Here is a 15,987-nt window from a genome sequence, read left to right on the forward strand (position 1 = left end):
GGGGGGGAAGTTCGCTAAGGCTATTCAGGTGGGTTTAAACTAATTTGGCAAGGGGATAGGAACCAAAATTTTAGTTCGAGTATAGAAAAGGTTGAGAATAGGGAGGTCAGAAATAAAGTTTCAGGGACACAAGATGGTACCAACAAGCAAGAAGTTGGTTTGAAGTGTGTCTACTTCAATGCCAGGAGCATCCGGAATAAGGTTGGTGAATTTGCAGCATGGGTTGGTGCCTGAGACTTCAATGTTGTGGCTATTTCGACATGGATAGAGCAGGGACAGGAATGGTTGTTGCAGGTTCCGGGATTTAGATGTTTCAGTAAGAACAAAAGATGGTAAAAGACAGGGAGATGTGGCATTGTTGGTCAAGGACAGTATTACAGTTACAGAAAGGATGTTTGGGGACTCGTCAACTGAGTGAGTATAGGCTGAGCTCTCTCTTTAGGTCTACTGAGATACAGGCTACTAGACTAGGTGGGATTGAGGTTCACAAGGAAGAGGTATTAGAAATCCTACAGGGTGTGAAAATAGATAAGTCCCCTGGGCCGGATGGGATTTATCCTAGGGTCCTCTGGGAAGCCAGGGACGAGATTGCCGAGCCTTTGGCATTGATCTTTAACTCGTCATTATCTACAGGAATAGTGCCAGAAGACTGGAGGATAGCAAATGGGGTTCCCCTGTTTAAGAAGGGGAGTAGAGACAGAGACAACCCTTGTAATTATAGACCAGTGAGCCTTACTTCAGTTGTCGGTAAAGTGTTGGAAAAGGTTATAAGAGATAGGATTTATAATCATCTAGAAAAGAATAAATTGATTAGGGATAGTCAGCATGGTTTTATGAAGGGTAGGTCGTGCCTCACAAACCTTATTGATTTCTTTAAGAAGGTGACCAAACAGGTAGATGAGAGTAAACCGGTTGACGTGGTGTATATGGATTTCAGCAAGGCGTTCGATAAGGTTCCCCACAGTAGGCTATTGTATAAAATGCGGAGGAATGGGATTGTGGGAGATATAGCAGTTTGGATCAGAAATTGGCTTGCTGAAAGAAGGGTAGTGGTTGACGGGAAATGTTCATCCTGAAGTCCAGTTACTAGTGGTGTACCGCAAGGGTTGGTGTTGGGTACGCTGCTGTTCATCATTTTTATAAACGACCTGAATGAGGGTGTAGAAGGATGGGTTAGTAAATTTGCAGACGACACTAAGGTCAGTGGAGTTGTGGATAGTGACGAAGCATGTTGTAGGTCACAGAGACATAGATAAGATGCAGAGCTGGGCTGAGAGGTGGCAAATGGAGTTTAATGCGGATAAATGAGAGGTGATGCACTTTGGTCGGAGTAACTGGAATGCAAAGTACTGGGCTAATGGTAAGATTTTTGGTAGTGTAGGTGAGCAGAGAGATTTCGGTGTCCATGTACACAGATCCTTGAAAGTTGCCACCCAGGTTGACAGGGTTGTTAAGAAGGCATACAGTGTTTTAGCTTTTATTAATAGAGGGATCGAGTTCCGGAACCAAGAGGTTATGCTGCAGCTGTACAAAACTCTGGTGCGGCTGCACTTGGAGTATTGCGTACAGTTCTGGTCAGCGCATTATAAGAAGGATGTGGAAGCTTTGGAAAGGGTGCAGAGGAGATTTACTAGGATGTTGCCTGGTATGGAGGGAAGGTCTTATGAGGAAAGGCTGAGGAACTTGAGGCTGCTTTTGTTGGAGAGAAGAAGGTTGAGAGGTGACTTAATTGAGACATATAAGTTAGAGGGTTAGATAGGGTGGATAGGGAGAGCCTTTTTCCTAGGATGGTGATGGCGAGCACGAGGGGGCACAGCTTTAAATTGAGGGGTGAAAGATATAGGACAGATGTCAGAGGTAGTTTCTTTACTCGGAGAGTAGTAAGGGAATGGAACGCTTTGCCTGCAACGGTAGTAGATTCGCCAACTTTAGGTACATTTAAGTCATCAGTGGACCAGCATATGGACGTACATGGAATAGTGTAGGTTAGCTGGGCTTCAGATCGGTATGACAGGTTGGCACAACATCGAGGGCCGAAGGGCCTGTACTGTGCTGTTATGTTCTATGGAGAAAGCAGGAACAGGGTACTGGTTTTGATTATTAGCCGTGATCATATTGAATAACAGAACAAGCTTGAAGGGCCAAATGACCTAGTCCTCCAGTTTTCTATTTTCCCATGTTCCCGTGTTGATAGATAAGGGAGTCCAGGGTTATGTGGCTGGCAGTAAAGTAGACTAGAGACCACAACTACATCAGCTATGATCTTAGTAAATAGCAAAACATGTTCAAAGAATCAAATTGCTTATTCCTGTTCCTTATTCCCATGTTATAAGATTGAGAATAGCTTGCACATCTGTGTGGATAATGATACTGCAGTATTTTCTGCACTGTGGATCATGTAAACCAAAGGTAGTCAGTTTAGTTTCTGCTCAGAACGATGGAAGATAAGACTTTTCAATTTAGGTGGTACTTAACACTGACACTAGGTGGCAGTCAATCTTTGAGGTTGAATAGCCAGTGTCAGAAAGATTCTTAAATAGTAATGAAAGCTACTAGCTTTACTCGACACTGGTCTAAATTTTGATATTCTTCAAATCTCCAATTCAAGACAGTTAGGTTCAGATCAGCATGAAGCTATTGCAGGATTGTGATGAAGTTTCTTCACCGTTTAAAAACTTTAGGGCAGAATCCTCAGAATCTCATGATTTACTGAGTTAAGTTCTTTAGCCAGGTGATGAATACACCATAGTTCCTTGTGCTGTTCTTGATGTTTTTCCTTGTATTTGTTGTAGGAAGTAGGTGATTGGGAGATTGCATATTAGGGTTTTCACTGCCATGTCACAATAGTTTCCATAGCATGATATGTCTCTCTCCCTTCTTGAAGGTGGTTAGAGTTGTTGTATTCCTGAAAGTCTGGGGGGAGAGGAGTGCAGGAAATTGTTCAATTACGTCCCAAATCCGCAGGATGCATACCAGGAATCATCTTGTGAGCAAAATAGGGTGAGCCAGTGGCCGAGTGGTATTATTGCTGGACTATTAATCCAAAGGCCCAGATAATGTTCTGGGAACCTGGGTTCGAATCCCACCATGGCAGGAATGGTGGAATTTGAATCCAATTTTGTTTTTTAAAATGGAATTAAAAGTCTAATGATGACCATGAATTCATTGCCGATTGTCAGAAAAATCCATCTGTTCACTGATGTCCTTTAGGTAAGAAAACTGCCATCCTTACCTAGTCTGCCCTTCATGTGACTCCAGGCCCACAGCAATGTGGTTGACTCTGGGCAGTTAGGGATGGGCAATAAGTGCTGCCAAGACACAGATGCCCTCATCCCGTGAATGAATTTTGTTTAAAAAATTGAAAATGTGGAGAAACATCAAAGTCAAGTCAAAATACTGTTTCGGCTACATGCTTTGTTGTTTCTCAACTATTTGATTGTTTGCTATGGCACTCCAGTCAAAAGTGATAGATTCTACCGCAGCATACAAGGAGATAGTCTGAAGAGTGACAGCTGCCTTTGTAGATTCACAGTTGAGTTGAAAATTTTCATTCCAGCCTTGATGGATAATATATTCGTCCTTAAGAGAAAGAGCATCCCTGCAAACAGAGGAAATTTTGTGCACCAGGTGGCCACAGTAATCTCGAAAAAGCTCCATATGTTATGATAGCATATTGTTGAATGGCTTGGGTTGTTCCATTTGGTTTTTGTTCTAGGTCACATAAATCATCATTCTTTTCACCGAATATATCCAAGTATCGGGAATACAGGGTCCAAGCACAAACTGTAGTAGAGCTCACGTTATTTGATTCTACCATTCAAGATTTAAATTGTTTGGGTAAAGGTTTTCCAGAGTAGAACAAAGAAGAAAGAAAATTATAGCGCAGGAATAGGCCTTTCAGCCCTCCAAGCCTGTGCTGATCGAGATCCTCTATCTAACCTGTCATCTGTTTTCTAAGGGTCTGTGCCCATTTGCTCCCCGCCCATCCATGTACCTGTCCAGACATATCTTAAAAGACGCTAACATGTCTGCGTCTGCCACCTCCGCTGGCAACGCATTCCAGGCACCCACCACCCTCTGCGTAAAGAACTTCCCACGCATATCTCCCTTAAACTTTCCTCCTCTCACTTTGAATTCATGACCTGTAATAATTGAGTCGCCCACTCTGGGGGGAAAAGGCTTCTTGCTATCCACCTTGTCTATACTCCTCATGATTTTGTAGACCTCAGTCAGGTCCCCCCTCAATCTCTGTCTTTCTAATGAAAATAATCCTAATCTACTCAACCTCTCTTCATAGCTAGCACCCTCCATGCCAGGCAACATCCTGGTGAACCACCTCTGCACCCTCTCCAAAGCGTCCACATCCTTTTGGTAATGTGACGACCAGAACTGTACACGGTACTCTAAATGTGGCTGAACCAAAGTCTTACGCAACTGTAATATGACCTGCCAACTCTTGTACTCAGTACCCCATCCGATGAAGGAAAGCATGCCATATGCCGCCTTGACCACCCTATTGACCTGCGTTGCTACCTTCATAGAAAAGTACAGCATAGTACAGGGCCTTCGGCCCACAATGTTGTGCCGTGGAATAATTCTAATCCAAAAATAAAATAAAATAGCCTAACCTACACTCCCCTCAATTCACTGCTATCCAGCAGTCGCTTAAATGTCACTAATGACTCCGCTTCCATGACTACCACTGGCAAACTATTCCATGCACTCACAACTCTCTGGGTGAAAAACTTCCCTCTGACATCTCCTCTACACCTTCCTCCTAACACCTTAAAACTGTGACCCCTCGTGGCAGTCACTCCTGCCCTGGGGAAAAGTCTCTGGCTATCGACTCTATCCATGCCTCTCATTACCTTGTACACCTCGATCAGGTCACCTCTTTTCCTCCTCCTCTCCAGAGAGAAAAGTCCGAGCTCAGTCAACCTCTCCTCGTAAGACAAGCCCTCCAGTCCAGGCAGCATCCTGGTAAACCTCCTTTGCACCCTCTCCAAAGCCTCCACATCTTTCCTACAATAGGGAGACCAGAACTGGACACAATATTCCAAGTGTGGTCTCACCAGGGTTTTGTCGAGCTGCAGGATAACCTCGCGGCTCTTAAACTCGATCCTCCTCTTAATGAAAGCCAAAACACTATATGCTTTCTTAACAACCTTATCCACTTGGGTGGCAACTTTTAGGGAGCTATGCACTTGAACACCAAGATCCCGCTGTTCCTCCACACTGCCGAGAATCCTGCCTTTAATCCTATATTCAGCATTTAAGTTCGACCTTCCAAAATGCATCACTTCACATTTACCCAGGTTGAACTCCATCTGCCATTTCTCAGCCCAGCTCTGCATTCTGTCAATGGACCTGAACACACAGATCTCTCTGTTCATCAATTTTCCCGAGGACTTTTCCATTTACTGTATAGTTCGCCCTTGAATTAGATCTTCCAAAATGCATCCCCTTGCATTTGCCCGCATTGAACTCCATCTGCCATTTATCTGCCCAACTCTCCAGTCTATCTATATTCTGCTGTAATCTCTGACAGTCCCCTTCACTATCTGCTCTCCACCAATCTTAGTGTCATCTGCCAGCTTGCTGATCAGACCATCTACACCTTCCTCCAAATCATTTACGTATATCACAAACAACAGTGGTTCCAGCACAGATCCTTGTAGAATACCACTGGTCACAGGTCTCCAATTTGAAAAACTCCCTTCTACTACTACTCTGTCTCCTGTTGCCCAGCCAGTTCTTTTATCCATGTAGTTAGCACACCCTGGAACCCATGTGACTTTACTTTCTCCATCAGCCTGCCATGGGAACCTTATCAAACGCCTTACTGAAGTCCATGTATATGACATCCACAGCCTTTCCCTCATCAATCAACTTTGTCACGTCCTCTCAGAATTCTATTAAGTTGGTAAGACATGACCTTCCCTGCACAAAACCCCAAAGCCCATTTTCTTCCAAATGGGAATAGATCCTATCCCTCAGTATCTTCTCCAGTAGCTTCCCAACCACTGACATCAGACTCACCGGTTGATAATTACCTGTATTATCCTTGCTACCCTTCTTAAACAAGGGGACAACATGAGCAATTCTCCAGTCCTCCAGGTCCTCACCCGTGTCTAAGAATGCTGCAAAGATATCTATACGGCCCCGGCTATTTCCTCTCTCGCTTCGCTCAATAACCTGGGATAGATCCCATCCAGGCCAGGGGACTTGTCCACCTTAATGCCTTTTAGGATACCCAACACTTCCTCCTTACATATTGTCAACTTGACCTAGAGTAAGCAAACATCTATCCCTAATGTCAACATCTGTGATGTCTCTCTCCTTGGTGAATACCGATGCAAAGTACTCGTTAAGAATGTCACCCATTTTCTCTGACTCGGCGCATAACTTTCGTTCTTTGTCCTTAAGTGGGCCAATCCTTTCTCTAGTTACCCTCTTGCTCTTTATATATGAATAAAAGGCTTTGGGATTTTCCTTAACCATGTTTGCCAGCCATATCTCACGTCCTCTCTTCGCCCTCTTAATCCCTCGTTTCAGATTCGCTGTACATTCCCCATATTCTTCCAAAGCTTCGTCTGTCTTCAGTCATCTAGACCTCATGTATACTTCCTTTTTCCTCTTGGCTAGTCTCTCAATTTCACCTGTCATCCATGCTTCCCTGATCTTGCCATTTCTATTCCTCGGTTCCACAGGAACATGTCTCTCCTGCATGCTAATCAACCTCTCTTTAGAAGCCTCCCACGTTTCAAATGTGGATTTACCTTCAAACAGCTTCTCCCAATCTACGTTCCCCACATCCTGCCGAATCTTGGAATAGTCAGCCTTCCCCCAGTTTAGTACTCTTCCTTTAGGACCACTCCCATCCTTGTCAATGAGTATTGTAAAACTTACGGAATTGTTGTCGCTATTTCCAAAGTAGTCCCCGACTGTAATTTCAACCACCTGGCTGGGTTCATTCCCCAACACCAGGTCCAGTATGGCCCCTTCCGGAGTTGGGCTACGTACATACTGCTCTAGAAAACCCTCCTGGACACACTTTACAAAATTCTGCTCCATCTTGACCCCTAGCACTGAGTGAGTCCCAGTCAATGTTGGGAAAATTAAAATCTCCCATCACCACCACCCTGTTTCTCCTACACCTTTCCATTATCTGTTTACATATTTGTACCTCTATCTCACGCTCGCTGTTGGGAGGCCTGTAGCACAGCCCCAACATTGTTACTGCATCCTTCCTATTTCTGAATTCTACCCATATTGCCTCACTGTTTGAGTCCTCCATGGGGCCCTCCTTCAGTACAGCTGTGATATCGTCTTTGAATTGTAGTCATGAATTGTGCTTGGAATTCTTCTCTCCTGCTTGAGGACTGAAGTATGTATTTTCTCCCTCTTTCTCATGTCTTGATGCTTCGTGAATGTTCATCACCAGTTGAGCAAGTCTTAGGCCTGTCTGGCAGGTATTAGTTCACTGGATGAATTGGTTGGTACTTAGATCTTTAACCCAACCGTGACATAATCCAGGAGGCTGGTGCTTTGATGTGGGTTTCACATATATATTTTTGATATAAGAAAGTCTTGTTGTAACAAGACCTGTTGAACACATTTTCATCAGCAGGTGAGACCAAATGCAGTGGCTTTTGATGCCACCCAATGGTTATACAGCAGAGCCATGGAAAATGTTAGCATTAAAGCCTCCTTGAAAAATATCTCCTCTTTTGGGCTAGCAGCAAGGACTGCTTCAAGGTCAGAATATAATCCTTCTTGAATGTGGATAATCACATTTCATGTGAAAGAAATTGCTGAAAGGCACTTTTATATTTTCATGGAACCTAATTCTAAAATTTGTTGGAGGAAGAATGTATTGATATACCTCACAGGAGTAGCAGAATTGAGGAGGAAGGGTCACCGAACCTGAAACATTAACTCTGCTTTTTAGTTCACAGATGCTGCCAGACCTACTGAGCTTTTCCAGCAACTTTGTTTTTGTTCCTGATTTACAGCATCGGCAGTTCTGTCGGTTTTTCTTTACCCACCAGTCCCAGGGTCATCACAATGTAAAGATTTTATCAAAATATGCAGTATACCTAGGAACAAAAACAAAGTTGCTGGAAAAGCTCAGCAGCTCTGGCAGCATCTGTGGAGGAGAAAACAGAGTTAACGTTTCGGGTCCAGTGACCCTTCCTCAGAAGTAAAATTCGGCAATTCTTTGGTCAGTATTTTGCTGTAAAACAGTCCATCTCCAAGTTAAATCAACAATCATAAATAAGGCGCGATCTTCACCTTAGAACCAAAGAAGTTAAAAATATTACTCATCATAGCTATTGGCAATTTAACATGTTTGGTTACATTGGGTGAATGTTCAAACATTTATTCAGTTTGTTTACCCCTAGGAAACAGGCGATAATAACCAGTTCTGCTGGAGGAATCTCTTTTCGTGCATAAACCTCCTTCGAATCCTTAATAAGCTGACCAAATGGAAACATTCAAGGACAATGGTGCGTCTGAGCATGTCAATTGTAATTAAATGCAATACATAATATTTCAAATAGTAAATGCAGTGTCCTCTTTTTTTTTAATTGAACACTTATGGGAAAACTCAGCTGTAGTAATGAAAAGAGCAAAACCTCAATTCTGATACAGGCTAGCAGCTCACTCATTGTACAGTTTCTGACGCACCAGCATAAGTAGGTGCCTATTGTTTCATATTGCCATTGTTGTTAGATTTTGAAAGCTCAGATTCAATGGGAAAGTGAATGGTGAAACCTTAAAAATAAAAAGAGAATGACCTTCCTGAAAACTTGAAATTTATCATGCCTTCTTGTAGTCCACTTGGTAAAAGATTTGTTACAGCACTCTGTACTGTACAATGTTACATTAAATATTTTGACAAACAAAATATTGTATCCAGTCTTTAAAAAGATGATGGATGAATACAGTGGATACTTTAATGTTTGTCAGTGAATCATATTAGTGGCTTTTCAGCAGTTTCCAGATATGAGGACTCACCATGGACCATAATGTTTCTTCAATACTAAGTAACAGCTGTAAATCCCTAAACTATAAAATAAATTCAGTAATCTGTCATGCCAACATTTTTGGAAATTTTAAGTGCTTACTAAATTGTGGTTGAAGAAGTTGTGTGAAATTGTATAAAATGCTATTCTACAAGGAAAGTTTTTAAAAACTGGCTCTCATTCATTGCCTTTAGTGAATATTAGTTCTTCATTACATAGATGCTGGTAGTATTTAAGTCAGCTCCAATCCTGAAACGAGCACTCAAAGTGAAACAAGCCATGATGCAGTTATATGTTCTGAAGTTGCTGAAGGTACAGACCAAATACTTGGGTCGCCAATGGCGGAAGAGCAACATGAAGACAATGTCTGCAATCTATCAGAAGGTGCGCCATCGACTGAATGACGACTGGGCTTACGGGAATGGTATGTGTTTAAAGTTTGTATGTTTAAAAAAAAATAAGAAATAAAAACCTTACTCTCAGTTCTTTTGTAATAGAAATCAAAAGATTGATGCTGTGGTTAATTTTGCTATAATCTTCATGTTATCTTTGCCCTGTAATGACTCCCTTCCTGGAAACACGTCCTTAAATTGCTGGGATGGAGTTGGATATCAAACTCTACTCTTCCCGGAGTTATAAGAATTAAAGATTTGTCAAACGACGCTTAAATTCCCCAATTCATCTGTCTTCTTAGACTCTGACGAATGAAAAACACAGTCCGGGTTTCTTTTGTTATGGACCAGACCAAAACCCCTGAAAGTATGAGGAAGTTAGCCTACTGACTAACGTTTTCTTATTTTAAAGGCAAGTGCCAGGCATTGCATTCCATTTGCTCTTAAAGCAAAATTCATACATTGATATGATTAGTTTAGATTCCCTACAGTGTGGAAACAGGCCCTTCGGCCCAACAAGTCCACACTGCCCCTTAGAACATCCCACCCAGACCCATCCCCCTATAACCCTCACACCCCTGAATACTACAGGCAATTTTAGCATGGCCAATCCACCTAGCCTGCACATCTTTGGACTGTGGGAGGAAACCGGAGCACCCGGAGGAAACCCACACAGACACGGGGAGAATGTACAAACTCCACAAAGTCAGGTACCCGAGGCTGGAATCGAACCCAGGTCCCTGGCGCTGTGAGGCTGCAGTGCTAACCACAGAGCCACCATCCTGCCCCAAATAAATCGAAAGGAAAGATTGTAATAACCTAACTCTACTGGAAAACTTTACAGAATAATACATTATTCAACTACTAAACAGTAACCGTTACCATGCAGTAACACTCCATAAACACACCCTTGGCAAAGGCACATTCAGTAAAACAACTTGTCTCGCATGTAATTGTAGCTGCAGGAAGACAATCCTAGCTTTTAGCTGTAACAGAGAGAAATGAGAGCTTGAACTCCGCTTAAAGATACCAGCAAATGCAGAAAGCTAAAACCAAAATCCTGGTTCTGAGAGAGCTTGACCCCACTTACTAAGGCTGTCTCCATAATTTCGAATATTTAAAAAATAAACCCCAAGGCCGAACAAGCCATTTACGCAATGTCAACTGGTCTATCCTTGACTCCTCCCTTCCCTTCCTTGACATTTCTGTTTCCATTTCTGGGGATACACTGACCAATGTAAACCCACTGACTCTCACAGCTACCTGGACTATACATCCTCACACCCAACTTTCTGTAAAGACTCCATCCCATCCCATTGTCTCAGTTCCTCCATCTCTGTCGCATGTGTTCAGATGAGGCCAGCTTTGACAAGGGAGCCTCTGAAATGTCCACCTTCTTCCTCAGCCAAGGATTTCCCAGCTCCGTTGTCAACAGGGCTCTCAACCACGTCTAACCCGTCTCCCACGCTTCCACCCTCAGCCCTTCTGTTCCTACCCACAGCAGTGATAGGGTTTCCCTTTATCCTCACCTACCATCCCACTACCATCCACATCCAGAAGATCATCAGATGCCATTTCCGCCACCTCCAGTAAGATGCCACCACCGGACACACATTTCCCTCCCCTCCCTTGACGCCTTCCATAGCGGCCGTTCCCTCCAGGACACCCTGGTCCACACTTTCTTCACTCCCAAAACCTCTCCACAGCCCTACGGCACCTTCCCCTGTAACCGGCAAAGGTGCAACACCTGCCCATTTACGTCCTCCCTCCCCAGTATCCAAGGCCCCAAACGTACCTTCCAGGTGAAGCAACACTTCACCTGCATTTCCCAGAATCTAGTCTACTGCATTCACTGCTCACAATGTGGTCTCCTCTACCCTGGGGAAATGAAGCATTGACTTGGTGTCCGCTTCGCAGAACATCTACATTCTGCTCACAGAAAAGATCCTGAACTACTTGTTGCCGGCACTTCAATGCACCACCCTACTCCTTGGCCAACATCTCTGCATCTGGCTTGCTGCAGTGTTCCAGAGAAGTCCAATGCAAGCTGGAGAAACAACACTATTTTCCACTTGGGGACCCTATAGCCCCCTGGACTCAATAGTGAGTTCAATAATTTTAGGGTCTAAACTCTCCCATGTCCGAGCCCCCGACCCCACACACCAGGCCTTGTTACCACATAGCCTGCCATTACACACCCCCTGTTGTTAGTCATTCACAGCCCCCATTAACAATTACTTACCTTCCCAGACTGATCGTTAGCAACTCCTTTGTCTTTCCAACTGTCTTTCTCTCTCTTTGGGCTCTATCCTATCATTTACTGCCTACCTCGCCCACCTCCCTATTTTCTGCATATAAACTGACATTTTCCAAGCCACCATCAGTTCTGAGGATGGCTCACCGGACCCAAAACGTTAACTTGCGTTTTTTCCCTTCACAGATGCTGCCAGACCTGCTGAGCTTCTCCAGCAATTTTGTTTTGAAGTTGTTTACTGCATTGGCTCTGGAGCTGACTGCTCAGTTCACTATCTCTGCCTCAATCTTTTCTTCATTTATTAAAAAAGACCAAAATAAATTACACCTCTTGAAGCTGTAGTATTGTCACATTTACCCAACAAGAATGAATATTTATTACAAATTAACAGATTCTATGATTCTACCTACAGGTAAACAACTATGAACTATTGACATTTAGACAATGTTTAAATTTCCAATTTGCCTTCTCCTCCCCTTAAAAAACACAAATAAACACAACTGCATGCATTCACACATGGTGTTATGGGTGGAGGGAAACATAGAAGATCAAAGCAGGAGTAGGTCATTCAACTCCTCAAGCCTGCTCCTCCATTCATTATGATCATGGCTAATCATCAAACTCAATTCCATAATCCCAAACACCCCCATCCCAAAATTGTTTGATTCCTCCAACCTCCTCCTTGAAAGCACATAATTTGGCCTGAACCGCTTTCTGTGGTAGTGAATTCCACAGGCTCACCACTCTCTGGTTTTAAAAAAAAAAGTTTTTCTTCATCTTTAGTCCTTGTTCTGGATTCCTGCACCATTGGGAACATCCTTGCCTCTAACCTGTCCAGTGTAGTTAGAATTTTGTAGCTTTCTATGAGGTATGCAACCATTGTTCTAAACTTCAGTGAATACAATCCTAATTGACTCAATGTCTCCTCATACATCAATCCTGCAGTCTCAGAAATTATCATGGAAAACCTTTGCTGCACTCTGTCTCTTTCAGGAATCTTCTTTTCCAATAAGGACACCAAAACTGCACAAAATATTCCAGGTGTGACTTCACCAGTGCCCTGTCCAATTAGCCGCCTTTACCACCTGCGTGCTATCAGAAACTGGTACATGAGGACACTGAGATCTCATTGAACATTGTTTCAATGTACAGCCATTCAAATAAATAATCAGCTTTCCTATTTTTGCTAACAAAGTGGATAGTCGCTCATTAATCCACATTTTACTGCATCTACCATGCGTTTTCCCACTGATTCAGCCAATCCAAATCACACTGCAAACTCACAACTCATCTTTCCACCCAGCTTTGTGCCATCCATGAATTTTGAGATATTACTTTTATTTTCCTCATCTCAAACATTAGCATGTATTGTGAATAACTGGGGTCCTAGTACCAATCCCACAAGTCACTGCCTGTATTCAGAAAAAGAACCATGTATATTGTCTATTAACCAATTATTCAAATCCATTCCCATACACCACCCCAACCCCATGTGTTTTAATCTTGCACATTAATCTTTTATGTGGGACTGTGTCAAAAGTCTTCTGGAAGTCCAAATAAACAAGGTCTGTTGGTTCCCTTGATCAACTCTACTAGTTACATCCTTGGAAAATACCAGTAGATTTGGAAAAGGTAGAATGAATTTCAATGACCCCAGTCTGCATTGTTTGCTCAGGTTATCCCTTTGATTGCCAGGGCTTGTTGTTCTCCATAGCACAATTGGACAGCACATCCCTTCAGCCCACAATGTTGTGCCAAACATGACACCAAATTAAGCTAATCCCTTCTGCCAGCAGAGGCGGTAGAGCAGAGCACGATAGCGTCATTTAAAATGTATCTAGACAGATACATGAATGGCCAGGGAGCAGAGGGATACAGATCCTTGGAAATTAGGCGACACATTTAGATAGAGGATCTGGATCGGCGCAGGCTTGGAGGACCGAAAGGCCTGATCCTGTGCTGTAATTTTCTTTGTTCTTTGTTTTAGCCACTCAGGAGCCAATCATACAGTTGTTGGCAGACTGGCTTTTGGCATTGACAACTAGTCATCACTCCACAAACTAATCAGCTACTTCTTCTGGCTGAATCTCATTTTGTACACAGCTTTTGATTTCAGTCCCTGGTGACATCCCATCTACAACCAGCCTCCTCCTCTGCTTGAACAAAGCAATAGGGTGAGCTCCACTTATGACTTTTTCGTAATGGGATTTTGTAAGGTGTAGCAATCGTTCTACTACCTTTGATTTTTAAAACAACCCTTTTCTCATTTCAGTTCCTAATGAAAAATACAAAAACATTTTTAAAAAGTATTTACACTGCACTTTCCTGAAAACATCTAAAAATAACTCCTCTCCAATGAAGTATTTCTTTGTTGGCCAGCATAACTATTTGCACCCCCAATTTTTTCATTTTGTTTTAGTATTCATTTTGGATAATATAGTCTTTTCTCACAATACTTGGAGTTATTGGTCAGTTTTCCCCATGAGAAGTTCATAAACCTCCATTTTTAATCACTGCAGTCTGTTTGGTGAAGATACTCATGTTATGTGTTCTCACATGAATTGCAGTGGAGATTCATGGTGGGAGGGATAGTATCGCAAGGTAGTCTGAAATCTCGGAGCTGACCAATTTTCCAACTCAATTATGCTTAAATCTATAATCTAGGCTGACCTGCAGTGAAATATGAAAGGTAGTGTTGCATTTTTATTCTTGCATTCTTTATGATAGAACTTCAAGTGCAATTGTATTTTTGAGTGGAATTTTCTTTTAGATCTGTAAACTTAGTGGGAAATTAATGGGCATTCATATTCTGGAATGATAAAGCCAAAGGCCTTCTAAATTTGAATATTTCAGATCTTATATCCTAAAAAAAAGCTAAATCATTGATAAAGAATAAAATATTATCGTTTTAAGTCAATTTTAAATGACAATAGTTTTAACTTTAGTATCCTAATTTCAAAAATGTTATTTTTAGATCTTGACGCCCGCCCGTGGGATTTTCAGGCTGAGGAATGTGCGTTGAGAGCCAACATTGAACGTTTTAATAGTCGCAGATATGACAAAAACCCAAGTAATCCTGATTTTGCTCCAGTGGATAACTGTTTGCAAAGTGTACTGGGACAGCAGCTGGTGCTGCCAGAGGAATTCCAAATGAACTACGACTTGTGGCTTGAGAGGGAAGTGTTCTCGAAACCAATCAGCTGGGAGGAGCTGCTTCAGTAATTTCCAACTCTATACTGTATCAGAGTCAATCATTCTGTAACTGTTTAATAAATTAATCAATGACTTCATGAACTTAGGTTTTGCAAGCTGAAAGATGTTACAGTTTTATTTATCAACATCTTGATGATGGGAATCAAAGCAAATTTTCTTTCCAACTATTGTATGTGGTGCTAAACTCCAGTCCCTAGTATCTGTTGGAAAATGCTTATGTGGTAATTATGTGGGATATCATTGGGCCTGTCATGACTCGTATTGTTAAATAACTTGTTTTGGTTCGCACATGCTTAAACATTTGGTTGAGGTATCAGGACAGCCATAGCTTCAAGAACTAAGGTGTGCACGAAAGGAAATGAAAGAATCAAAAGAAGTAGCAATTGAGCAATGTTTCAAGGTGCAGGGAATCAATTGACTGATCGTTAACTTTAGTGAAAAGGTAGATCTGATGGGAAAGCAGTAAAATACTATTTTATGCTTGTGTCGACTTGTTAATATTAGCCAAGAATTTAATTTTGTTTACCACTAGAATTCTAGTTTTGATATATATATATGTATATAGCATTGCTCTTATGTAATTGATAAGTACATAATGCAAGATTTTCTGGCCCTCGTACAAATATCTTGGACATTGTGAGTGGAACCTTAATTGTTTTAAAGTGGTGTGTGAAAAAACTTTCTCACCTAGCAAATAGTTAGGTTATTAGAATGCAGGGTTTGAAAATGTGATGTGAAGGCAGGTTCGATTGAGGCTTTCAAGAGGGCATTGAATGATTATTTGGAAAGAAATAGTATGTAAGGGTATGCGAAGAAAGCAGGAGATCAACATTAGATATGATGTTTGTTTAAGGAGCTGGTGCTGACATGATAGGCTGAATGGCTTGCTTCTGTGCCAAAATACATCTGAGAATCTGTAATTCTGTGAGACTTCATGTTGTAACTTTACAATGTTCAGTCAAGTTGCAACAGTCAAACACCTGTTTTAGGAGCAATATTCTAAAGAATCAATTAAATTCCACTTAATGGATCTCCAAGACAACTTTTGGAGAATGCAGAGAATCAAATCCTTTCCATTAGTTCCAACTGTGTAGACTTG

At 42.1% G+C, this 15,987-nt stretch overlaps 1 protein-coding gene across 1 annotated transcript in view; it reads left to right on the forward strand.

Annotated features, from left to right (window-relative positions):
• LOC125462951 (striatin-interacting protein 1) overlaps positions 1-14,965 on the forward strand; it is a gene marked incomplete at its 5' end in the record, with an annotated part of 171,669 nt that extends 156,704 nt beyond the window's left edge. Inside the window, 3 exons of the mRNA XM_059653204.1 lie at positions 8,406-8,510; positions 9,249-9,453; positions 14,650-14,965. Coding sequence (XP_059509187.1) covers positions 8,406-8,510; positions 9,249-9,453; positions 14,650-14,897 — 558 coding nt within the window. The remainder of the gene's footprint in view (positions 1-8,405; positions 8,511-9,248; positions 9,454-14,649) is intronic.
• Between the last annotated feature and the right edge of the window lie 1,022 nt (positions 14,966-15,987).

This window comes from Stegostoma tigrinum, chromosome 21, assembly GCF_030684315.1.
Source record: "Stegostoma tigrinum isolate sSteTig4 chromosome 21, sSteTig4.hap1, whole genome shotgun sequence".
NCBI classification, from domain to species: Eukaryota; Metazoa; Chordata; class Chondrichthyes; order Orectolobiformes; family Stegostomatidae; genus Stegostoma; species Stegostoma tigrinum.